Genomic DNA, 25,663 nt, shown 5'->3' on the forward strand with positions numbered 1-25,663 from the left:
CTTCTCTGGCCAGAATAAACACCATTTTTGTATAAGCGGTAATATAGCTACTTCTGTATCCATAACAGGCCATTCAAATCCTTTTCCTGGATGCCCAATATACAACATGCCCTAAAAAACAAAACAAAAATACCTTCTCAAGTCATTAATATAATTTCACTGCTGCACATTGCAGGCATGCATTGCCTTCCATCTGCAGGCATTATATTATCATTTTGCTTTTACAGATGACATATCCATTTTGTGACTCAGTATATTAAAGGCTATAGATTGATATATATTTATTGATGCTGGTAAATTTTGCTTGTATTAACATGCACAAGGGTATGTGCATGGAGCTGTACTAATGTCAAAGAATTATGTCAAACTGAACCAAGCAGCAGAGAGAAGCATGGTGGTCATTTTGAATTTTCTTTAAATAACTGTGAGAAAGAAAAACTAGTTCCATATACTGCAGCAAGAACGTTCAGTGCCCAAATAAAAATCTGTTCAACCTGTCAGTACCTAAGATGTTATTGCTCAGATATTTTAATGTTTACAAACCTAAGATTGCCTACTGTTTGTAGGTCTAGAGTACAACAGGAATAAAATAAAGTTAAATAAACATTCTTCTGAACTACCATGAAAACTGTTGCTTGAGGTTGGAGCAATATAGGAAATGGGCAGAATTCAGTGTCACTTGATGTTATTAAGTAATATTACTGGTTTTCTCAACGGGCAACCAACAGTGACACTCTTCTGTCCTTCAGCTGGATGGCATCTTCAGTTTAATGACTCTAGCAAAAACAGCAGGAGAGGTACTGAGATATTTTCATAATTCAAAGATGGTAAACAAATTAGGAAAGCCTCAAGATTTTGAGAGAGCAGTGTTATCAGAAATGGCTTTTGACAACTTTCACCTGATCTTCCAGTTTCTTTTCTGCTTCACTCTCATGCCTTTCTCCTTTCTGTGATGTGCATGGCTATCATAGTTGCCCTTCCAGAATGAATGCCCCTTTCTCAGTAAATCCCTTGCTGCTTCCACATCTGGTTTTGAAAAAAAAATTGTGGGGTTTTGTTTTAGGTTTACCTACACTAGGACAATCCCTGCATCCCTCGCAAAGCCTGAGCAGAAGTGTTTTGCCCAGAGCAATTTGGGCAAGTTTGTGGCCAGAGTCCACCTCCTAACACAGAAACGGGATGAAGGTGGGTCACCTGTGCATCCAATACTACAGTCTATGGACAGGACTGCCAACTTCAGTGCTCACCACCTCAAGGCAAAAGGTGCTCAGAGCCACAGGACGCTGCCAGCCCAGTACAGAGAATCACCACAGCATGGTCCATGCTTTTCTCCTGTGGTGGAGGCATGTTAAACTCATCAAACACACTGTGGCTGCGGCTAAGTTGTGTATGTTTGGGAGAAGAATTTGAGGTGATCTAATAACTTCAAAAGGCAACATTTGTGGTGTAAATTTGAACTGGCTTTTCAGACTACTCTGCAGATGTTTGAGTAACTCTTCAGATCTGTGCTTTCCACACAATATTCTTTGTTTTGGTTTTAAGTACTTGAAGATAATCAAGTTGTGTCACACAGTAGGAATGATGAAAAGCAAAACATGCTTAGAAGATTGCTTCTTGCTATCGGGTCTGTTTATATAGACCCAAAGCTGCCAATGCACAAAATCATGTGGAAAAAATGCTGCGATTTCTAAGTAATTCCAGATAAAAGGTAACAGTTGCAGAATTTTGTATATGAGAATGAAGACTGATATTAAATGCTTGTAGTGGATTCTCTAAGTGAATGCTGGTAGCCAGCTGTCTTCTTCATGATGGTCTTAGAATTTAATATGAAAGCCACACAGAAACAGTTAACCGAGAGGTTTATTATATTACACAAGCATGTTTTCTCTTCCTGGTTCACTGCCATCCCTAATAGTATATTTGTTGTTATTTTCATACTGCACACTCACATTAGGCTAGAGGTGTTCTTCTTTTAGCTAAGCATGGAGTAAGGCTTCACCCACTCTAACCCTGCCCACATCTTGGGTCTGACGCCAGTGTGGTATGCAGCCTTTATTCTCCAGAAACTCCCCTAATGTGAGGAAATGGGCAGGGAGCAGGAGTAGTCCTGGGTCTGCCATCCACACTGTGGCTGGGCAGGTGTGGAGGCACCCTTTTAATTCCTCCCCTGTTCCCCTGTACCCCAGAGTAAGAGAGCAGGGACTTTAACACTGAGTTCATTCTGCCCTGAGGCAAAGCAGTCAGGTCATGCCTGTTAATTTAGAATGGAGCTTAAAAATTCAATCTAGCTCCTAGCAGTTTTGTCCAAGGACTTTGAAACTCTTTATTAAGGTGGGTATACATTTCATCATCCCTGTTTTACAGCTGGGGATATTGAAATACGGCATGGTTAGGTGTCTTGTCCCAAAGTCACACTGTCTCACTGGTGAGGTTTACAGTTCTTTAGCAGATGGAAATGGTTGTAGAAGTGATAAGAACTAGAGAGCCTGGGTGGGGTTTTCCAAAGCGCCTCCATTATTTTTCAGCAGAAGTCAATGGGACTCGTACACCTGAATCACTTGGGTGCTTTTGAAAATCCCATCTTGTAATGTTATCAGTGTTATTTGATATTGTATTACTTCAGTTATGTACTGTCAAGAAATGCTAATTCCCCCCTAGTATTTAACTAGCTATCTTTTTAAATGTAATCTGTAGGAAATGTATTATTCATGGAGCTGGCTGATCAGTGTCTTTATGGTTTTGGAAATTAATGCTAACTTTAAAATGGTTCCAAATGTAACCCAGAGATAGGAGAACTAACCATTTAGGGGAAGATTCTGATATCCCAGTTCATACTGAATAGTATTTTACTCCTTTGGCTCCTGTGTTGTGACCCAGGGACCACTTGGTGCTAACTGGCAGAGGACATAAGTGCTGCAGAGATTCCTTGGGTCTGGTATTTGCATTTTCGTTCACCAAAGAATGTCATGTAAGGTCTCTAACAAAAGCTTGTTTCATATTGGTCTCTTAATCATTGTAAGATAGATGTACAGGTGATATTTAAGGAGTTCTGTATCTGTACAAAAATTATGTTCTTAATGTATGTAAAGTGACATGCCTTAGAATCGTTCCACCAGTGAGAAAGTACCAACCTTTATATCTCTGGCTACATGCAAATTAAGTATTGTAAGCTTTATGATGGAGTCAAATGCTAATAGTGGGATGTGAAAACAACATGAAAGCACACAGGAAAAAACAAGGCATGGAGGTTGTATATGTTGTGGGATGGGTATCCTGTTTGCAACTAAAACTAAAACAGTGGTGGGGGGACTATTTCTAAGGGGTGCAGATGAATCCCCATTTACTCTTTCAGTCTGTGAGAACAAGCTGTCAGAAGGCTTGATCTTATGAGAAGGGATCACAACCAAAGTGGCTGAAAACACTGGGGAAACAACTTGGGGGTAGGGTATCATTAGGGCCCTACCAAATTCACGGTCCATTTTGGTCAATTTGATGGTTGTAGGATTTTTAAAATTGTAAATTTCATTATTTCAGCTATGTAAATCTGAAATTTCTCGGTGTTGCAATTGTAGGGAACCTGACCAAAAAAGGAGTTGGGGGCGGGGGGAGTCACAAGGTTATTGTAGGGAGGGGTTGCAGTACTGCTACACTTACTTCTGTGCTGCTGCTCGCTGGGCAGCTGGAGAAGGGTGGCTGCTGGCTGGGAGCCCGTCTCTCAAGGCAGAGCCGCCACCAGCAGCAGCAAAGAAGTCAGGATGGCCTGGTATGGTATTGCCACCTTTACCTCTGTGCTGCTGCCTGCAGAGCTGGGCCCGCAGTCAGCAGCCGCCACTCTCCAGTCACCCAGCCCTGAAGACATCAGTGCAGAAGTAGGGGTGGCATGGTATGGTATTGCCACCCTCAATTCTGCACTGCTGCTGGAGGGGCGCTGCCTTCAGTGCTGGGCACCTGGCCAACAGCTGCTGCTTTCCGGTCGCTCAGCTCTGAAGGCAGTGCAGAAGTAAGGGTGGCAATATATAGACCCCCCCTAAAATAACCTTGTGACCCCCCTGCAACTCCCTTTTGGGTCAGGACCCTCCATTTGAGAAACGCTGGTCTCCCCTGTGAAATCTGTATAGTATTGGGTAAAAAGACCAGATTGCACAGGGAGAGACCAGATTTCATGGTCCATGATACATTTTTCATGGCTGTGAATTTGGTAGGGCCTTAGCTATCATATAGGAGATAGGGGAATCCCTTGTTAATTAAGTTTAGCCTCTAGAAAGCGCGTTATAATTTTGTTTTGTTTCCAATGGTCTCACTCTCTTTCACTGGAATCTCTGTTCTTTGATAATAAACGTTTTCTTGTTTGCACTATAACTACATCTAAGTGCTGTATGCTGAGTAAAATGATGATCCTGAGCTGACTCTTACAAGCTGCTGTGTGTACTATTCCTTTGGGGATAGCGGATCTAAGAGGTCTGAGAGTGTTCCATGGAACAGGTCTGAGCACCCCAGAGGGACATGCGGAGGACTTGGGGGTCAGTGTGTGCCTTTCGCTAACCTGTACCGAGAGAGCAAGGTCTGCCAAGACCTAGAAGGCAGAGCTTGTGTTGCCAGGGAGCTGATCCATAGCAAGCATGCACAAGACTTCCTTACACTAAGGCAAGTGGTGTTGAGGTGTCGCACAACCGTGCAACGTAGTACTGAATCTACTAAATCTGTAGTACTGAATATGACACCCCAGCCTATCACATCTGCTCACTTCAGTTTTATAGTTAAGCTTTACCCTCCTCTTGCTACTAAACAAATGGAGCCATGGAAAAGTCAGATCACAATGCTGAGGTCTAAATCTTGCTGAGTAGGATGCTTATAAAATATCAGCATAGGAGCATAAGCTTGTAAATAACCCTAATACCTTGCTTCTCCAAGGAAAAGCAAACCACAGATAGCTCCTGTTGCTCAGTGATTTGTAGTATATGTATTATTTTATTGGGACTAAGTGGGTTTTATGGTGTGGTTTGTTAATAAAATGATCTGGCCAGCACTGTCTCTACTGATTGAGGAAAACAGCATTCACTGTCTTTTTTAACTGACATAACCCATCTGTGAGCTCGGTGCTGCTGCTGCACTCATGGTGGGTGGCTGTTGAAAGTAAGCTCATAGACATCATGCACTGGAATAATTTTTCTATCAACACAACCTCAGGGAAATTTACTTTGTTCTGCAAACAATTAAGCACAACTAATCAGCGTCCAGCCTAGTGAATGCAGACAGCACTAATTCCAGCCTTTTGATTGTTGATATGAAACAAAGAAATGAATGTGAGCAAAGCCAGCACTTAGACTAAATTGCCCCAAAGCTCAGATATCCCTAGGTGAAGTAATATGCTAAAGGAAAATCAGCTAACTGATATGGTGATTGAACAACAGCACAAGGCATTGACATTTCTGTTTCTCTGAAATTAGGTATATTTTAAATTTTGTATGACGTTTTAGTCTTTCCTCAGTTTTTTTCAATGTTGGTACCAAGGTATGAGAGAGACAAGGTAGGTGAGGTAATATCTTTTATTGGACCAACTTCAGTTAATGGAAGATACAAGCTTTTGAGCTATACAGAGCTCTCCTTCACGCCTGGGAAAGAAAGCAGAGATTCTGAGCTAAATACAAGTTGGGACAAATTATTGAGCAAAAGGGGTAATGCTTGTTGGAGGTGATCACTTGAAATGAAGTGGGCAATTGGGGGTCAGATTGTTATGCTTGATGTTGGCAATTAAGGATAGCAGGCAGTGTGGTGTGTTACAAATTGTTGTAATGACCATAAAACTAAAGTCCCTGTTAAGCCCATAGTTTTTGGTGTCTAGCAGAATAATGAATTTAAGTTCCCAGGCTCACCTTTTGAAGGTATTTAGCAGGTTTCTTCTTAGGACAAGTATTGAAAGATCAGATCTTGTGAGAACACTTTGTGTAAGTGTTTGCCGATGGATGATACAGCGTTTTTGTCTTTTATCATTTTTCTGTGGCAGAGCGAGGTGTCTGGCTAGTTCGTTAACCATTGGATCATCTGTCCCTTCTAAAAAATTTTGAACTATTTCAAACCATGAAGGGGTAAAGTGTTCAGTGCAGTGCCTGGGGATTAGCAGCACCACATCCATTAACATTAATATAAAGCTAAGTGTGTAGCAAAATTCCTGTGTCATGCTAAAATATACACCCAACTCTAGGTATACTGAGTAGTACCTTATTCTGCAAACAATCACAATTCTTACAGTTCACTGAGTCACAATGAATTGTACCTCACTCTGCAATTAGTCCTATTGAAATTACTGGGAAAATTTGCAGCTTAAGGTACCAGTCAGCATGAATAAGAGAAAGGGATAAATTTCGGCCTGGTATGAAAAATGCCACCATATGAATCCATACCTTCTTTTTCCCTTGCTGTCTTCCTTCACTCATCTTTCTGTCCCTTTCCCCCTCTCCTCTCTGTCTCTCTCTCCACTCTCCTCCTTTTTCCAGTTTAGATAATTTGTAATGAGTTTTGGTCAGCGACAGAACTTATACCCTAGTGAAGATATGTTGAAACACTCTGGATTTCTTCATCTTACCTCTGAAACAACAAATGGATTGAGCCAAAACCCAAGACATTTATGAGGTTTCTGTAATCTTCCGTGTGTACATCACAGCAGAAGCCAATCCCAGCATGAAAATCTGGAGCTTTTACCATTACCTTTGGTGATATGACTGTTTCCTTTGACTATTTCAGGCTATATCTAAAAGGACACACAGGAACAGCAGGAAAGCAGAGTAGCCTGATCTTACATGGCGCTGATTTCAGTACTAAAGATGCCGATAATGACAACTGCATGTGCAAATGTGCCCTCATGCTAACAGGAGGTAAGCACAGTCCCACAAAGGCATTCTATAAATTTTAATCTGCTGTGTATTTCTAAACTGACCATGATGAAGCAACTTTGGAGAGAGGGAAAGATGATGTGCAGTGCTGTGTGAAACTCCTTGTGAGGTTATTATGGGCATTGTGGTTGTGCCCCCAGGTCCCTGTCAGGTGCTGTAGAAACACAGAGCTCTGGCACCCCAAAAGTTTACAATCTAATTTGAAACAAGCTGCAACAAGTGGTGGCAAACGACAGAGGGGAAAGGGGGAAGGAAAATGAGACAGAGGGTGAAGGAGGTGAGGTGAGAGTTTGTGGAAGGAAGAACAGAAGGAAGAAGTTAAGGGTGTGGGGAAGGAGAGAGATCAGAAATGGGAGGGAGAGAGGGCTTTTTAGAGATGAGAGGCAGAACACTTCAGGCAAGCGAGGGGATGGAGGGAAACAGGAGAAAAGAAAATGCTGGAAGAAAAGCCTATCAAGTTATTAAGGCCTGGTTTACCCCCAGTGTTTGTAGGGGTATACCTGTTTCACTTTAGAGGTGTGATGTTTTAACTTAAATGGTGATACTGATACAACCCCTAGTAGGGACACAATCATAGTGGTATAGAGGTGACAAACTGCTATAGCTTATTCTCCTTCCCATACAGGAATATTTATACTGGTATATAGAATTTGGGGCAATGCAGGAGGAATGCTCTCCTTTCTGAAGCAGCTGCCTCTGGGGACCTAGGTCAGTCATCCCTGCTAAGCATAGGCTATGTCCACCCTGGCACTTTTGTCAGTAAACCTTTTGTTGCTCAGGCATGTGAAAAAACAAACCCCATGACCATCATACGTTTCACTGACAAAACAAACCTCATGACCATCATACGTTTCACTGACAAAACAAACCCCATGACCATCATACGTTTCACTGACAAAAGTGCCAGGATGGACAGTGCTATGTTGGCGGGAGATGCTCTCCCACTGACATAGGTGCCACCGCTCGTTGGGGGTTGCTTGACATTTCCATACAAACGTAATTATTAGAGATCGTTTAACCCAAAAAATTAGGAAGTTCTTTTCAGTTGACATAAGCAACTAGAAGTCTTGATACTTACAGAAACATGTACAAATTATCTATAATTTTGAACACAACCTTTTTTAACCTTCTCAGAGCCTCCTCCCTTCTAGTGCACAAGAGGATTGCTTTTCCTACCTTTTTGCCTACTTCTCTTCACAACGCACTCCAATGGCTGACCTGAAGGACCCAGATATCACTGTAGACAGCACAATGAAAATCTCTGCTCAGTGTGCAGTAGCCATAAAAAAAATCAAACAAAATGTTAGAATCCATGGGATACTGAATAACATGAACATATCATAATGCCATAATATAAACCAATACTATGCCCTCACCAGGAATATGTATCCCCCTATCTCAAAAAGAATATAGGAGGAGAGGGACAGTTCACAGATGGATGATGAAAATGCGTGGGAGCATGGAAAAGCTTTCAAAGGCGAGAGACAGAAATGATTGGGACTGTTGACCTATGAGAGGAGATTACTAAGATGAATAACGAATAGTATAAAGAAGGTAGATCGAGCACTATTGTTCACCCATCTCATAACACAAAAACAAGGGAACAGTCAATGAAATTGAAAGGTAGCCAATTTAAAATTGATAAAAGGAAATTAAATTCCTACACAAGTAGTCTGTGAAACTCATTGCCACATGATATCCATGAGGCCAAATGTTTCCTGGAATTCAAAGAGAGATTCAATATTTAAATGGATAACAAGAATATCCAGTGTTGTTGTAGTGTATTAAAAATAAACAAAATCTTTCAAGCTTCAGGCATAAGCCAACCTCTAACTATTGGGGATTAAGAGGAAGATTGACCTGGGTCAGTCTATCCCATACCTGCAGGGTTTCTTCCTCTGAAACGTCTGGCATTGGTGTAGACAGGCTATTAGATAAGCTGGACTATTGGTCTGACCCAGCAGGAACTTACTATGTTCTTTTGCAGCTATGTGGGAAGTCTGCACTTCACTCTTCCTTCCCTTCTTCCCTCACAACTCTTCAAAAAAGCCACTCTCGCCATTCCACCCTCTACCCCAACACACAACCATGCTGAAAATCCAGTTGGTGTCCCAGCATCGCCTCTGCTGAATTCAAAGTAGAGAACTCTGGTGTTAGAGGCTTTTGGGACACTTGTGGGGGCTTGTAGAGGGATATGGGAAGAGGCTTCTCAAAAGCTGTGAACAGGGAGGGAAAGAAATTAAAAAAACGAAAAGAGGGAAAATAAAAACATGTTATTGTACTAATGAGAAACCTCTCTCTAAAAAAGCCCATATATATAATCATACTTGGAAGCATGTGGTATGATAAAGAGTAGTACTAAAAATATTAAAGGGGGAAATTAGTCTTAAGAAAACTTTGATGGAATGTTTCACAGCTCCCCCCTATGACGCCTCTGAGTGCTTTTTCTATTAGTACCATTTCAGAATTTTATTTTCTTTGGGCAGCATTTGTAGGACACCACTGAATGCAAAAACCCCAGATCAAGTCCCACCTTCCTGCTGTTCTTGTTCCTGTAAAGTGAAATGGTAACTAATGCAGCTTGCCATGTCTATATTGTGAGACAGTAAACAGAATCCAGCTGCATCTGTGTTCCAACTTTGAAACATGAGCATTAGGTTTTCTCTGTTCGGCTTTCTCTTAAGTTTCTACAAGATTATGCTGTAGTTACAGTAAAACATCAGTTGTACAGCTTTCTCCTTCTTTGGTTATTAGCCCCATAGGTATAACTTTGTAATCAAAGAGAGGTCAAATATATCAAAATAAAAGTTTGCCAGAATTTATCTGGCATAAATCCTCCCCCCAAGAGTTGATTATGAAGTGTTACTTGTGAAAAAAAAAAACAACCCACTTAGTATCCAAAATTTAAGAAATTAATTTAAAAAGACTAAAAACATAAATAACATAGGTCTGAATGCAAAGGGCAAAGTAAACTATTGTCACTATTGTATCCAGTGGTTTAAAACCCCCCAAACAATGGATTATTATAATCAGACATAACTCTAACAGCAGAATCTGCTGACACTGGAGGAAACATTTAGGAAGTATGCACTGCAAAAAAAATCTCGGTTTTTGAATTCCAGCTCAAGAATGGGACTCCCATTGGACTGGGAACAATGAACACTAAACATTAAAAAGCTCCATCTTTGTTTGCAAGACATGGACTTGTTCCATGGAGTCAAAGAAACCTCACATCACTGAGCTAAATATGTGCACTGCTCGATCATTATCTAGTCCTGGTAGAATACTGCTGGTACTGCTTGCAACAGGTTCACAGACGTTTCTATGTATGTGGAGGAGCTGAGAAATCAATGACGTCTAAATAGAAAGGGGACAAGGTGATTACCCAATTGAAAAGGAAAAGATCCAGGTTTTATTTTTATCAGGCTAGCTGTGGAACATTATGAGCTAATTTGACTTGGAACAAATGCTGCCTCTCACCCCCACACCCCACCCTCACTCCCCATGGGCATGAAAGGCACTGAAGGCAGCAGTCAGTGCACTTATATGGAGGATTCACACCCCAGGAACGCTGCTGATCTTTGTTCTAAGTATGCAACATCCACTCCACAAACAGGGAATCCAGCCACCTATGCTTTGACAGCCATGGAGAGGGGGTCTCGGCACTCTGCAGCCTGAAGGGGAGGATTCATTCCTTCGCCTCCCACAGTCTTAGCTGAGCATCTTTATATAATACCTAGGTAAATGGCTGGTAAGCAAAATCCTGATCCTGGCTAAGTCAATGCCAAAACTTTCACTGTCTTCAGTGGAGCCAGGATTTTCAGTGTTGCCAATTTCTAGTGATATTTGGTGTTTTTCTTAAGGCCTAGCCCCTCTACTCATGAGAATATCAGTTTACTTTTTTTTAAAAAAAGTTGTAGTAAGTTTTTAATGCTATGGCTGTGGTGAAAAGATGGAACATGAACACCCTTAAGGTTAAAAAAACAGAAGAAAAATAAAACGTACCCCAAATTTATATTTTTTAAACTCTCATGATTTTTAAGCCAATCTCATTATTTTGAGGGGTCTGACACATGATTTTTGAACAACCTCAGGCTGGCAATACTGTAATTCACAAAAAACACAACTTCAGAACCATCTCCTTGTGCATATAAACTAGTATGAGTGACCATGGATTTCCAACTAGTGTTAGCCTTCTAATCCCTTGCTTGTTCGTTCAATTGTTTGTAACCACTACCTGTTGCATCTTCTTTTAAATTAGACTGTAAATTCTTTGGGAGAGAGACTGTCTCTTACTCTGTGTTTCTACATCACCCAGAACAATGGGCTTCTGCGTATTATCACACTATAAATAAATAATAACACCGTAGTACAATTGTATAGGATGATGCAGGCTCTAGTATTTGATTTCTTACGGTAATAGTATATTGCCTGAATTGGGTTGATTACACTATATTGGGTCTTTCCAGACCCAGTAATCTGCTTGTTTTGACAAAATGATGAACAAGAAGTTATACTTTTGCGATATTTAAATGAAAAAAAATCCACTAATCCTTGCTCCTCTTTCTTTTGAGCATTTAGTTGTAAATCTTCCATTCCACATTTTGAAAGTAAAATTTTACTTTCTGTTTATTCAAATATTCATACTACCTACCTGAAAAGTGTTACACTTCTCCAATCAGAGAACAGAAACGAATCATATGACTCATTTGACCAATTAAAACTAAGCAACACAGCTTGAAATGCGTACCACAGATTTAACAAATTAATGAAAGGTTTTGCTGAATAATTTCAAATGATTAAATTTGAGAAAAAAATCACAAGAGGTGAAATTATACATTATGAAGTATTAATTTGACTACTGTACTTACATCAGTTGTGGGAGGTGGAAATTATAATACTATATTAACATGTAATCCAGTTTATTTTATCCATAGTTATTTTGTTCCATCACATCAGCTACTGTCATACTATGCATACTCAGTGCACAACTCAATGTGCATTCTCTTGAACACAAAATAACCCAACACAGCGATAAAACAAAACCGTTGCCATACTAACAACATTTACAGGAGCCACAAATTGCCAATCAGTTAAAGCTGTAAAACAAAATGGAAATGCTTTGTTAACTGGCAGTTTAATTCCTTTTTTTAAATTGTTTCAGGCTGGTGGTTTGATGCCTGCGGCCCTTCCAATCTGAATGGAATGTTCTATACTGCTGGACAAAACCATGGAAAACTAAACGGGATAAAGTGGCACTACTTCAAAGGCCCCAGCTATTCCTTACATTCAACAACTATGATGATTCGGCCCTTGGACTTTTAAATGCACTCAGCAGCGGACACAAGAACAAAACACAATATCACTCTTATGTGAAGAACTTCTTGTGTAACCTTCAGATGTAAAAGGCTGGGGGCTTCATGAAAGCAACAAGTAGGAGCTACACAAAGTTGCTCCACTATCACTTCATAGCCTGCAGAAACTCTACACAAGTCAGCCCATATGCTGATGACATTGGGACGGCTTGGCCTATGAGAAAGTGGCTGAAATGATTTTCCAGTGGAGGAGAACAAGTGAACTTTGTGTTCCTGTTACTGTGACTGAATCTAGTGTCTGTTGGCAGATGCCTTTTCTTTTGTGTAAAAAATGCAAAAATATACTGGATAATACTGAAGAACAGAAGCAAATCTACCATAATCTATTGAGAAGAATAGCTTTCAGCAGTGAAATGGCATCACATCTATGCAAAAGTATTACAGATAAGCTTTTATTAATGCACATCTTAAACTATTCAAAATGACCACTTCAATCATTGTCTTTCTTAAGTGAACTGACGTTAGATGGATGGATTTCTCTTAAACCCAGAATCAAATAGTGTACGCTAGAGTTATTTTTCATTCAGCCCTTTTCAAATGTAAAACATGTTCCTGATAAACATACTGAGTCACAATGCATGAAGAATGATAAGGATAATGTGCAGAAAATCGTCAATTGCTCAGCACTGTTAGGGCAAAGTAAGTGTAGGTAATCCAGATAATTGGCATAATCCTTGAGCCAGGATTTTTAGTGTGATAACAAAAGTAACCATGTTTTTTCCCCTTCAGCTTTTGCCTGCATTAAAAACAGTGTGAATGTCACACTGAAAAATTGGAGGAAAGTTTAAAGAACGTGAAATATATCATGAAGAAATATGTTCTTTTGCATATACGATTTCCTTTCAAAGTACACAGCAAAGCAGACTGTTAGGGTGTATAAAAATGGCATAAACATGTAGTTTACCTGGATGGATTCATTTTAAAATATCTTTGCATGTGCACACTTTAGCGTTAATTATTTTAAATTGTTATTAGATCTTCATTTCTTCACTATATTATTTCACCTATTTTGTGAATAACTGAGGCAAGCCAGCTTTACACTCTGCTTCAGCTATTACTATAAAAAGTATTCATCACAACATTATAGAAAATAAAGGAATAATTATGAATTGTAAATAGCATGTGTATATCTCTACAGTAAGAATAATGGCCATTTAATTTGTACATGCTGCGTTGACCCTATTAAATGTACATGAATGCAAAACTACAACAGGATATAATATTAAACTAACTCTAGAAAGGTGCTACACATGTTACTTCCCATAGCAATGTGTCATATCAAGTAATTTCTTTTATACTAAAAATGTGGCATGGGTGCAGGGTGAGCTGAACATTTCAAATATTGGAATATTTAAGGTGCCTATAAGAAAAAAGAAAGTTTGTAACAAAGAGGTTGGGTTGCATCCCACCTTAAAGCTATTATACTTTCTATTTAAAAACCTGTGTTGACATAATCTGATGGGGAAATCAATTTTGGAAATTAGTCTCTGCATTCAATTCCTGCTTTGAGAAAAATAAAGAGGCTGATCCTACTCCAATTGAACTCAAATGTAAAATGTCCATTGATTGAAATGGGAACAAGATCAGACTCATTCAACATATGTGGCTGGGGTTGTTTGTTTTTGTTTTATTTAAAAAAAAGCTATTGTTGAAATCAGGCAAAACAATCTATTGGTTGTGGGGTTTAGTTTTGTTTTTTATAGATTTTTTTAAGGCAACATGAAAGAACAAGGAACACCACAGGATTCTTTTGTAATTTTGATAGCTCAAAGTTTTCCAAGTAGGAAGGACTTTGTTTTTATGCATCTGTATGGTTTTTTAAAATAATCCTGCCCAAGGGATTAATTTGTTGTGTTCTGTGGGTTAAATTACCCAACTATTTTTTGCTCAGCAGTTCTCCATAGCGCTGCTTTGTCTCTGTTTCCAGCAGTCTTCGCATTGTGTGTAGTCATCATTTGGGTGCAAAAACTGTCGTCTGCCTTCCTCTGTGTTCTCACGTGATTTTTTTTTCCAGGTCTCTGAGTTAGGAATGCCATTTTGTAGATACTGTTGCAAAAGACAAAACACATTAAAAAAAACCCCAGAGCATGATATATACTGTTTATTTATCTGGGTTTGAAAAAAAATGGGGACATGGGTTCCTATCCTTTATAATAAAACATTTTAAAAATATTTGCTGACTCTGTCCTTTGCTTTGTTTTGAACATGCATTTTTGTGGCAGAATGCTATGTCGTTTAACATAATGACATCTCTCCCTCTCAATAATGTTCAAATGTTCAGACTGCTCTTATGCAGGGACCCTCACTAGTTTTTGTGCATAAATGAATATCTTCTTACCTTTAATATATGTATCTGGGTTTTATTTTACTCACTTCTTGGTTGAAATAATCAGGTTATATTTCACGTTCTTAGTCTGACAAATACAACTTGCTTTCAATTTTTGTTTAATCTCTCACATTCCACTGGCCAAAATACAAATTAAAGTGCACTGGTTGTTTCTCTTGCCCTTCTGACTGTTTGTTCTTTAATCACCCTTTGGTTTATGATATCTGGCAGTGGTAAATCTCAACTGATTTTTATTCTCTTAGCCTAGAAATGCCTCTTGTTCCATTTGTATGCCTCTCAACAATTGAGGGACCAGTTTCAACCTCTCTTTGTAGTCCATTTTATCCTCATTTTCCCAGGAACTTCAGCTTAATTAGACTTGTTCATTGTACATATTCAGATCAACCTAGCTTTCTAAATCAATACAAAACCCAGGGTGTAATAAATCCATAAGACCATATTTTACCCTTCAAACTAAAAATGCTGCAGTATGCAACTGAAGAGGCACAATGAATGGAAAAGGCTTTTATTTAGCTTTTATTTATATCAAAAGAGCAATTACCTTGAAAATGAGTAAGAAGACTGCTTCTTCAAAACCTATCAGTGATAACAGCAACATCACTTCTAGTCTCGATTTCATCCTTTTTATTGTGACAAATACACAGAGAGCAGATAAATTAGGAGAGGTGTATTTCACAACAGGTAGAATCTGAAATGATTTCTAATTCGGTCTCACACATCACCAGATTGTTGTCTTACATCAACTCTTCTTCTGATATTATCCAGCATTCAAGAATTCAGAAATATATATCTTAAATTGATGAAAATATGGAGAAATCAGTCATTTCCTAAAAAAGAGATTCAACATAAAAAGCCAGATAGTGGAGAACATCTACTTCTTAAAAAACAAACAAATACTAGATCAAGGTATTGGGGAGATACTGGGAGGAGGTAGCTGGTTCAGGAAATTGTTAATGAGATATGGAGCCTTTTACGATTAGGACACCAGTATGGTTCTAGCCCAGATGACTATTGATCAAGTCTGTATTAATTAATAGCCTATATGAAATGAGTTGGCAGTTTCAATCTCGTTTCTAACAGAATGTCACAAAGCACACCCTTTTAATCCAGCTCTTTTTTGGTAAATCATAGGACTGAATGGTCATAAAAAGAAAAGGAGTACTTGTGGCACCTTAGAGACTAACCAATTTATTTGAGCATGAGCTTTCGTGAGCTACAGCTCACTAGAGACTGATCTAATCATTAGTCACAGACAGAGTGCCTCCTAGGACAAGACTGCAGCAAACTGGGAGGGAGACATGACAAATCCTGCTCAGAAACCAAATGAAGAACAATTCAACTATCAGGGAGGCAGTTTTAGTTTTATTTTTGGAGGAAGTTGCATTTTTAACTCAAAAACCTGATGGACAATTTCAATAAGGACTGCTTTTTTTTTTTTTTTTGAGCAAATAATTGTCTATCTTCAAGCTAAGATGGGTTCACATCAACCACTTGAGAAAATGCATGGTGTTTGGATATGAAAAATGCTATTTATCATGAAATTACAGAAGTTGGGAAACAGCAAAATTCTTCATGCAAAATGTGTAACTAAAAGTTTCAGTTTTGCATGCTACAGAACATCCTCTCACTGACTGCAGTGCATCTGTTTTGTGGAAAATAGCACTTGTGACACTGCACCCCATATTCTTCACAGCGATATTGTTCTGATATGATTATGACATCTTGCATAAAATACATTATGATTATAAGACATGTGAGGTGTCATTGGAAAGATTATGATTTACTGAATATGATTATCCTATTTGTATGCATGTATCATTTTTATATCTGAAATTAGGAATATTGACTGTATATTTGTATTACAAATGTGTTTACACCTGGGGAATGCTCACTCGGCAAAAGGCTCTCAGTCTAGATGGCTGGCTGGGAAGGGCCCATTCATGTTAATGAGCCATTAGGAGACAACAATAGGCTTTAGGAGAAGCTTATCTCCCACCTGGGAGCCTTCCTGAGGATGCTGCAGACAGCCTCCGACACATGGTTGCTGTGACAATACAAGGACATGTGACCAGGTCACTTGGTGCTGGACTCCATCTTGGGATACCAGTATTTTTCCACTGACGGGGCGTGGGAACCAAGCTTTGAAACAAAGGATTCCCGCCATATGCAAAGGCTATTTAAGGCAGGGGAGTGACACCATCATGGCTCTTCACTGACTTCCCAGCCAAAGAGACTCCTGGAAACACCTGAGGAACAAAGACTGAACTGGGTGAAGTGCTGGACCCAGGCTAAAGGGGAAGGGACAGTGAACAGAGTGGGGCAAGGGGGTTCGGTTTTGTGCGATTAGAAAGTTGGCAACCGTAGCTTCTATTTTTAGGCAGGGGGAACTGTATGTACAAAAATATGCTCCTGTTCTCTCTCTTGTCAGGAGCCCAGTCTGTGCCATTCATCATGACATGGGGGTGCCATCGCAGTAAGGGTGGGTCTGTTTCACTTCTAAGCTACTCACAGCGTTCAGCAGGAGTCAAGCTCCACAAGGCCTGAAGGTCCGATGAAGTGAGCTGTAGCTCATGAAAGCTTATGCTCAAATAAATTTATTAGTCTCTAAGGTGCCACAAGTCCTCCTTTTCTTTTTACAAGACCTGAGGACATTGGGCTGCCTCACAACAGCAATAAAAGTGCTACCAAAGCACACTGCTGCCCAGGCAAGTGAGCTGGAGAGAAGCTACCCCTCCATGCTCTATGGGTAAAAAAATGAGGCTCTCCAAGGATATCTTTCAGTTAGATGGAAAGGTGGGAGGCAGACTGAGCCCCACCCTGTGGACTTCTTCCAGAGAGAGGAGAGGAAGAGGGCGGGGAGGGGAGAAAGAAAAGGAGAAGTTGACAGAATATTGTAGTTGGGGGTATTGAAGGATGAGATGAAAAATCAGAGGGCATGGGCAAAGAAAGAAAAGGACAGTGAGACTGAAAAAGAATGTATAGGAAAGACTGAGGTGAGAGCACAAGAACAGAAAGAGAAGAAGGGGAAAGAAGATGAAGAGAGAGATGAAGGAAGCAAAGCAAATAATTTGTAGGAAGATGAAAATCAGCATGTCTTTGAAGAGATTAAATGAAATGGTTGTGGATAAAAAATAATCTGAAAATTTAACACTAGACAAAATGGAGAAAATAGTATTAAAGGAAGAGGGATGAAAAGATATTTCAAGACAATGAAAATGAGAAAAGGAAGGGAAAAGGAACAAGGAACAAAAAGAAGGGAGACAATTTTATTATGGTTATTTTTATACAGAGTGTTGTGCCAAAACATTACAATAAGATACAATAAACATAGTGTTACACATGATGGGCCAAAACCCATAGTGGCATGCAAGCAGCTTGCTTACATATGGATTGCAGATCTGGTCCAATATTATTAAATTAAATTCACATACCCATAAGCATGTTTGGAGAGCATGCAGTTTTGGTGGATCTGCCTCTATTTAGCCTGCATAATTTCCCTTTTGCACGGTTAGATTACAATTGTTTTATTTCTGTAATCATTATTGGGTAGTTAGCCAATGTATGAATTCAACACAATAGCATTTTTAATTTATTCTTCTTATTTAATACTTCTAGTGCAAAGTAGATGCCGACAGTGTTTTACATCTTGCAAAACATAAAACAAAGCCCAGAGAAGTGGCCCATACCTTGTGGAACCACTGGAGATATTGTCTGTAAGAAACAGACTGTTCTCTTAACGTGAGACAAGAATCCGTCAGTCAGATAAATCAGCTTCAGATAATATTTATTCTTCCACTAAAGACAAGGATCTCCCCGCCTTCACAGCCCCCTCGTGCTTATATTTAGAATCACTATCTGCTCTCAAGGAAACTACAAATCTCAGATCTGTTCCCATTCAGATGCATCACTGAACTGCAGGTTTATTTTCTTTTGGGTAATGGAGCAGAACTCCCTGGCGAATATTTTGCTTTTGAAGCAAAATTCTTTACTTTATTTTCATTTACAATTTTCTGCTTTAGAGTTCACCTTCCACCCACCAATAATTATTATTTGATTCCTCTTCTGAGAGCCTCACCCAACACAATTAGTGCTGTAAAGTCTTTGGGAAAATTCTCCCCTCTAGGGCTATGTCTGCACTTCACACCATTTAGCAACACAGCTGTGCCGCTACAGCCGTGCCTCTAAAAAGCACGCAGTGTAGCGGCTCTTTGTCAGCAGGAGAGAGCTCTCCCGCCAACAAAAAAATTCCATCCCGCCCGTGAGAGGCAGTAGCTTTGTTGGCTTTTTTGAGAGCTGTCCCACCGACAGAGTGTCACACGGGTGTTTTTTAACAGTAAAACTTTTGTTGTTCGGGGGGGGGGTTCACACCCCTGAATGACAAAAGTTTTACTGACAAAAGTCCAGCGTACACAAAGCCAAAGTCATATAGTGGTTCTTGTCTCCAATATGCTGCTCTCCCTTCATGCCTGCAGCTCTCATGGGGGGGGGAGAAAGCACCAAACCACCACACATTCCTTACTGTCCCTTCTGTACCCTTCATTTTGACTTCTGGAGGGTTATTCTGCCATAAAAATTCACTCCTGAGACAAACACGGTTCCAGGACCTGCTTTATACCAAAGCTGCACTTTGAGCAGCTCCGGTGTGAGTAGCTCAATGTGGTTTTAAAGTCATCTTTGTGCTCCTCAGCCCGGGGGTCAACTGAGGCCCAGCTACCCTCCACCCAAAGCAAATCAGCTTCATGGTTACTTACTTGGTACTAGCTGCCTGTGTTCCCCAGAAGCTATTACAACGGCTAGGGACCATAGGAGCATAGACGCATCCTGGCTATGCCCCCTTGCTCCTGGGAAAGCTCCAGGCACAAGGGTCTGGGAATAATATGGTTTAGAAGCCACCTGGAGTGGCCCTTTGCAGCAGCGGATTCTGCTGCACAGGAGGAAATGGTCCACTTGCCAGCTAAGCTGGCTTTAGGGCTTTGTGCCCTTGGAGCAGCTCAAAACAGCCTTAATGGGGTGCTTCGACTCTGGCCCTTTGTCTGCCAGGTCTCAGGTCGGTTGGGAATCAGTGATCTAAGGTGGCACAACTGTATTTTATTTATTGTTTAATAGTTACAACTCTGTTAGCTGAAGAACACCATACAGGAGGATTGTGTTTGCTGCTTTATCAAAATATAGATACATATGTAAAATAGAAGGCAACTGCCAGTTTCCTGAACGCTAAGGGGAAGCCATGACCATTTACACCTACAGAGCATCTGGCCTCAAGCCTTTTGCTGAATCTGCCTATTAATTGGCAATGTGATCTCTTGCCATTGGAGCTTTGGGGAAAACAACAAATTCCCTACAATATGTAAAAAAATTAGCTGACATCATGTTGAACTTGGTTTGCTAGCAAGGAACATTGTATTGCCAAGTATCATGCCACAATGAAGGGACAGAAATGTACTTCTGTGTGTCAGATATTTGCAGTTTTATTACAAGAGAATCAATAAGTAGCAGGCAAGTATGGCACCATTACTCCCCCACTGTTTGAAACAGGCAAACTCAGATTACACTGGCATCTCTCCTGACACCTCTGTCTCATCACAGGCTACCTGTGAGCTGTCCCAGAGACCCATACCACAGAACCTGATTCCATTTGATGTAACCCAGTATAGAGAGGACCAGACCCTGCACAAAGCCAGTACCAAGATCTAGAGAACACAAAGATGAATTTTAAACCACTGTTGTACTTGCACCACTGTTCAGCTCAAACAGCCCACAACATATCACTCTACAAGTTGAGATGCTTGGAAACAGATATTTCTTCCATTTCAAATAAACTGAAATACACAGTGAATAAACCGTGTTAAATAATGGTGTGGAGGTGGAAGTGTGTGTGTGTGTGTGTATATATATATATATATATATATATATATATATAAATTCATCTTATGATAAAGCAAGAAGTTGTAAAAAGAAAAGGAGTACTTGTGGCACCTTAGAGACTAACCAAATTTATTTGAGCATAAGCTTTCATGAGCTACAGCTCACGTCATCGGATGCATTCAGTTGACAAGAAGTTTAAGTTATTCAGCAGCCACAGTCCACTCTGAAATAAATTACATTCTTTATCCTTGATGTTTTTGACATTTGCTGCCACCTGTAGTTCAATATTCAGGTTTTACATGAACACCAAAGAGGCTGAGCTGGAATGAAGGAATGCTGATCTAAAAAACCTAAAGGGACTGATAAGGCCAGGATTTTCAAACATGAATGCCCAAAGTTGTCTATAGTTAGGTACCTAAATAAGTGCTTTCAGTTTTAAATATACTAAGCTCCCACCGACTTCATCTTACTTCAAATGTATTAAAAATAAAATGGTATTGTAAGAGTATGGACTTTCCCAAAGGGGAATACAGATGTGATGAGGACAGTGAAATGTATAGTGTATTCCAGAAAGTACAGGTGCTGACCAAAGACAGGCACACAAATCAATATTTTGCAGATACTGGCAATCTCCTTATTCTGTATTTTGTGCTTTCAGAGTTTGAGACAAACAAGCAATGTCATGTGTATGCATGAAAGCAGGAAGTCAACACCTTTAAAAGGTCAGGTAGTATCTACTAAACGTTGAACAGACCTGGAGTCAGCAAATGCCACATACATGAAGAGGCTTAAGTAGGGTGCAGAAGGAGAAAGGCAAGATGGTAGAGGCATGTTATATTTTGTGGGTACTATTGTTATAAATATAAAGGGAAGGGTGCTATAAAATCCCTCCTGGCCAGAGGCAAAATCCTTTCACCTGTGAGGGGTTAAGAAGCTAAGGTAACCTCGCTGGCACCTGACCCAAAATGACCAATGAAGGGACAAGATACTTTCAAATCTAGAGTGGGGGGGAAAAGGCTTTTGTCTGACTGTGTGATACCTTTGCCGGCAACAGATCAAGGATGCAAGCCCTCCAACTCCTGCAAAGTTAGTAAGTAATTTAGCTAGAAAATGCATTAGGTTTTCTTTGTTTTGGCTTGTAAATTCGCTGTGCTGGGGGGAATGTGTATTCCTGTTTTTGTGTCTTTTTGTAACTTAAAGTTTTGCCTAGAGGGGAATCCTCTGTGTTTTGAATCAGAGTACCCTGTAAAGTATCTACCATACTGATTTTACAGAGGTGATTCTTTTACCTTTTCTTTAAATAAAATCCTTCTTTTGAGAGCCTGACTGATTTTTCCATTGTTCCAAGACTCAGGGGTTTGGGTCTTTGAACATTTTGTAACCAATTGGTTAGGATATATGCTCAAGCCTTCCTCAGGAAAGGAGGTGTAGGCTTGGGGTAATATTTTGGGGGAATAGGACTCCAAGTGGTCCCTTCCCTGACCCTGATTGTTTGTTAAATCACTTGGTGGTGGCAGCGATCCCAAGGCAAGAAAGGAATCTGTGCCTTGGGGAAGTTTTAACCTAAGCTGGTAAGAATAAGCTTAGGGGTTCTTTCATGCAGGTTCCCACATCTGTACACCAGAGTTCAGAGTGGGGAAGGAACCTTGATAACTATTAAATCAGATTTTAAAAATAAGTACAGTAAAGGAATGTTCACGTTACAATGTCAAGCACTCAGAAAATGCAAGAATGCAGCTTGCCCTTTCCCCCTTAGTCCAGTTCTCTGATGTATAATACATTATGACGCAGTCTTTAATTACACAATCCCAAATTGTTTCTTCCACAGGGTCCCTGAATCATTCAGTGCCCAAAGGTCAGACTGAAATACCAGTTTTGAATTGTGGAGAACGTTTAACACTCTAAGAATACATCCCTATCTGTCAAAGTGAAAAAGGATCTGTCTATTCCGAGATCTATATTTACTCTGGAAAACATTCATAAATCAATTAGAAATATAAAAATACAATTTCCTTTCAAAATGAAAACACATTTTTTCCTCTTCGTGGCACCTGAGCAACATTTGTTATAAGATAAGGCCCTGCTTCAAATTAATAACTGCAGAACAGCCAAAGCTGCTAATCCTGTTGCTATACGTAAGGTATCTAGTTTCTTTGACCTCTCACTTTCCACTGTACCAACCACAGTTGCATAGCGGTTAGGATTCAGAGGCCACAAGACCATAGATAACCTTTAGACTCTCCTGGGACTCTACATACAATTATTTTTTTAAAGGAACTAGTGGTGAATCAATATTTAGAGAGCTGAAGAAATCTAGTCGTTCATAGTATTTTTTTTTCCATTTTCAGTTTTAAAAGCCATGAACTTAGAAGCTCTGAACAAGTAAAAATGAACAGCAATGAAGACAAAAGCAGAAACACATCACGCATTCTCATGTCCTATAACCCAGCAGGTGAGCACTATGGGCACAATTTACTCATCACTGCCTCTGGGGTATCTATGCTGCACATCCAGCTTTATTCAATTTCATCTATATAGTAGTGAGCACCTGGTACTCCATAGTATACTGCAGCTAAGATCCCACTTTGAATTGCTCATTTGTAAAGAAAATGACAATCATGTACCATGTATCCCAGCAAGAATGTCGCTTTTAGAACAGACAGTATTTTTAGAGGAAGGGCCGTCTTCTTATTAAAGCAGTGAGCCAGGGATCAGGAGGCTTGGATTCAAATCCCAGCTGTATCCCAGACTTCCTGTGTGACCAGTCACCTAAGCACTCCGTGCCTCAGTTCTCTGTCAAAATAGGGATAATAATACATACTTCCTCCCATTCTTTCAATACTCTGTCTATTTGGACAAAGTTCTTTGGGGCATGGAGTGTCTCCTCCTGTGTTGGTTCAGTACCTAGCACAATGATCTTGGCTGGGGCCAATAAGCACTACCAAAATACAAGCTGATAATAAATAACCAAAGCATCAAATTCCATGTTTCGAACAGGGACACCCTGAACCTGGGGAAGGTGTTAACTTCATTTCTTGGCATCTTTTTAGTGCCTCTGAAAGCAAAAGTAAAGCGATTTATCACACTGACGTGCCCCGCCTTTAATTACAGAGCCGATTTTACAGTCTGTTGATTCCCTCATCATGCACAGACTACAGAAAAAAAGAAAATTCATGACTGCAGCCTTCTGCTTCCCTTGCGGGCATTGTCAGATCAGATGGGAAGGAATATTAGCTGGAACATACCCAATATGTCAAAACACTGAATGGATTATCAAATAAATCTAATTTGTAAAAGTGATCTTTAGTACTCAGCCAGTGAATTATGAGATTAGTGTCACAGACGGGTTAAATTTAGTATCCCACCAGGAAATATTATGTTATGCCATTTATTCCAAAGTGTTTATCTCCAGCAAGTTATCAGAAACAATGATTATGCAACAGATGTTGCTAATGCTCATTCAAACAACAATCTGCCAAAATTCATCCACTTTACAATACTATGAAATGAACCCCAATGACAAGACTTAAACATTTCACTCTCCTCCCTTAAAAAAGGCTATATCCTGGAGGGAATCATTTTGAACACCACTGTCTTTGCTTGTTTATAGTTGTCTACACTAAATTCAAGCTTTGCTGGGTTGGGCGTGGGGACGGTTTAACTAAATTATTAGGGCCTGATCCTAAAAGTAGCAACCTCCCGCCTTTGAAAGCCATTAATATTGCATCCGACGCACAACCCTATAGCAGGGTAAATTTCACCCAATAATTTTGCAGACTGTCTGAATTTAGCTTCACATGGGACCTGAAAATTCCTTCACATGGAAAATAAATGGACGGTTAGCCTGCCGAAAGAGAGTTCTCCTGCTGACAAAATAAACCCACCCACAATGAGGGGCGGTAGCTTTGTAGGTGGAAGAGCGTCTCCCACCAACAAAGCACTGTCCACAGCAGCACTTTTCGTCGGTAAATTTTTTGTTGGTCTGGGGGGTGGGGGGTTCACACCCCGACCGACAAATGTTTTACTGATGAAAGTGCAGTGTAAACATTGCCTAAATTTTAAGAAGTTGAGGGTCAGAACATTATCAGCTCCATTACAGCCCTTGGTGCTAAAGGTGAGTAGGTGCAACTTATTGCAGCAGGGGCCAACCAGCCCCAAGATCAGGAAGCTACAAAGACTGTATAAAACTATCTTTCCCTCCCTCTTTCCCCTCTTATCCTGAGCCGTGCACAGTTCAGTTGGACCAGAGGCTCCAAACTGAAATTGACAAACAGCTCATCATGTAGCAGTGCAATTTCACAGTTCACTGAACCATTAAACGATCCAAATTATTTAATCTTGGTTCCCAAGGAAGCCACAATCTTTTTGCCAAAAGAAACTTGCTGCTGACTTGTGCTCCTTAAATTAATTCATTTTCTTGTATATGCCCAGGTGGAACTCGGCAAACTGACGCAGTGACTCAGTACTCCCCATTGCAAACAGAGCAGCGTCTAATATAATCAACAGGGCAAAACTCCGAGATACAGCATGGAAGGGTCAGGCAAGACCATGAGATTCACCTTGTGGAGTTTCTTACTAACTCTCCCTTCAATAAGAAGGGATGGAAAATAAGGGGCAGGATTTGGCAGCTACCAGCTAATAAGCAACTTATTTAACTGGTAAGGATTGCCAATGATGGTGTGAAAAAAAGTCCCATGCAGCAGCATGATGGTGACTGCGTTCTGGTTCATCAGGGTGGGTGAAGGGGAGGTTAAAGTGAGGCGAGCCTCAGAGCATTGAAGCTGTAATAGAAAAGATTAAAAAAAACAAAAACCCAGTGAGACTGTTTGGCTGATGGCCTGACCATTTTAGAGCAGGGAGAAAATCCTAAGGGTGATCAAGCAACGAGGCCTTTGTGGGCAAGCTCTCTGACCCAGTGACTGATACTAACGGGGCTGGTCGTTGAGTTGTCTGGTCTGTACTCAGTAGAACCCTGGAAGTGCTCTCTCTCTCTCTCTCACACACACACACACACACAGTTAGAAGATGAAGCAGTAAATCAGGAAATCTCCAAACACAGCAGGGGTCAGTTTACAATATGGAAAGGTTACAGTTGAAAACCAAAGTAGTCTAATTCTATTTTCAGAATTCAGTACCTAGTGCAGGATTATATTTAATGACAGACAGTATGGTGTCAAAGGACTGTG

General features: G+C 40.2%; 1 protein-coding gene across 1 annotated transcript in view; it reads left to right on the top strand.

Annotated features, from left to right (window-relative positions):
- The window catches only part of ANGPT1 (angiopoietin 1), a 203,668-nt gene extending 191,221 nt beyond the window's left edge, over positions 1–12,447 (top strand). The window contains exons 8-9 of the mRNA XM_077808861.1: positions 6,742–6,872; positions 12,055–12,447. Coding sequence (XP_077664987.1) covers positions 6,742–6,872; positions 12,055–12,215 — 292 coding nt within the window. The 3' untranslated portion in view covers positions 12,216–12,447. The remainder of the gene's footprint in view (positions 1–6,741; positions 6,873–12,054) is intronic.
- The last annotated feature ends 13,216 nt before the right edge of the window (positions 12,448–25,663 follow it).

Source organism: Eretmochelys imbricata, chromosome 2 (genome assembly GCF_965152235.1).
Source record: "Eretmochelys imbricata isolate rEreImb1 chromosome 2, rEreImb1.hap1, whole genome shotgun sequence".
NCBI classification, from domain to species: domain Eukaryota; kingdom Metazoa; phylum Chordata; order Testudines; family Cheloniidae; genus Eretmochelys; species Eretmochelys imbricata.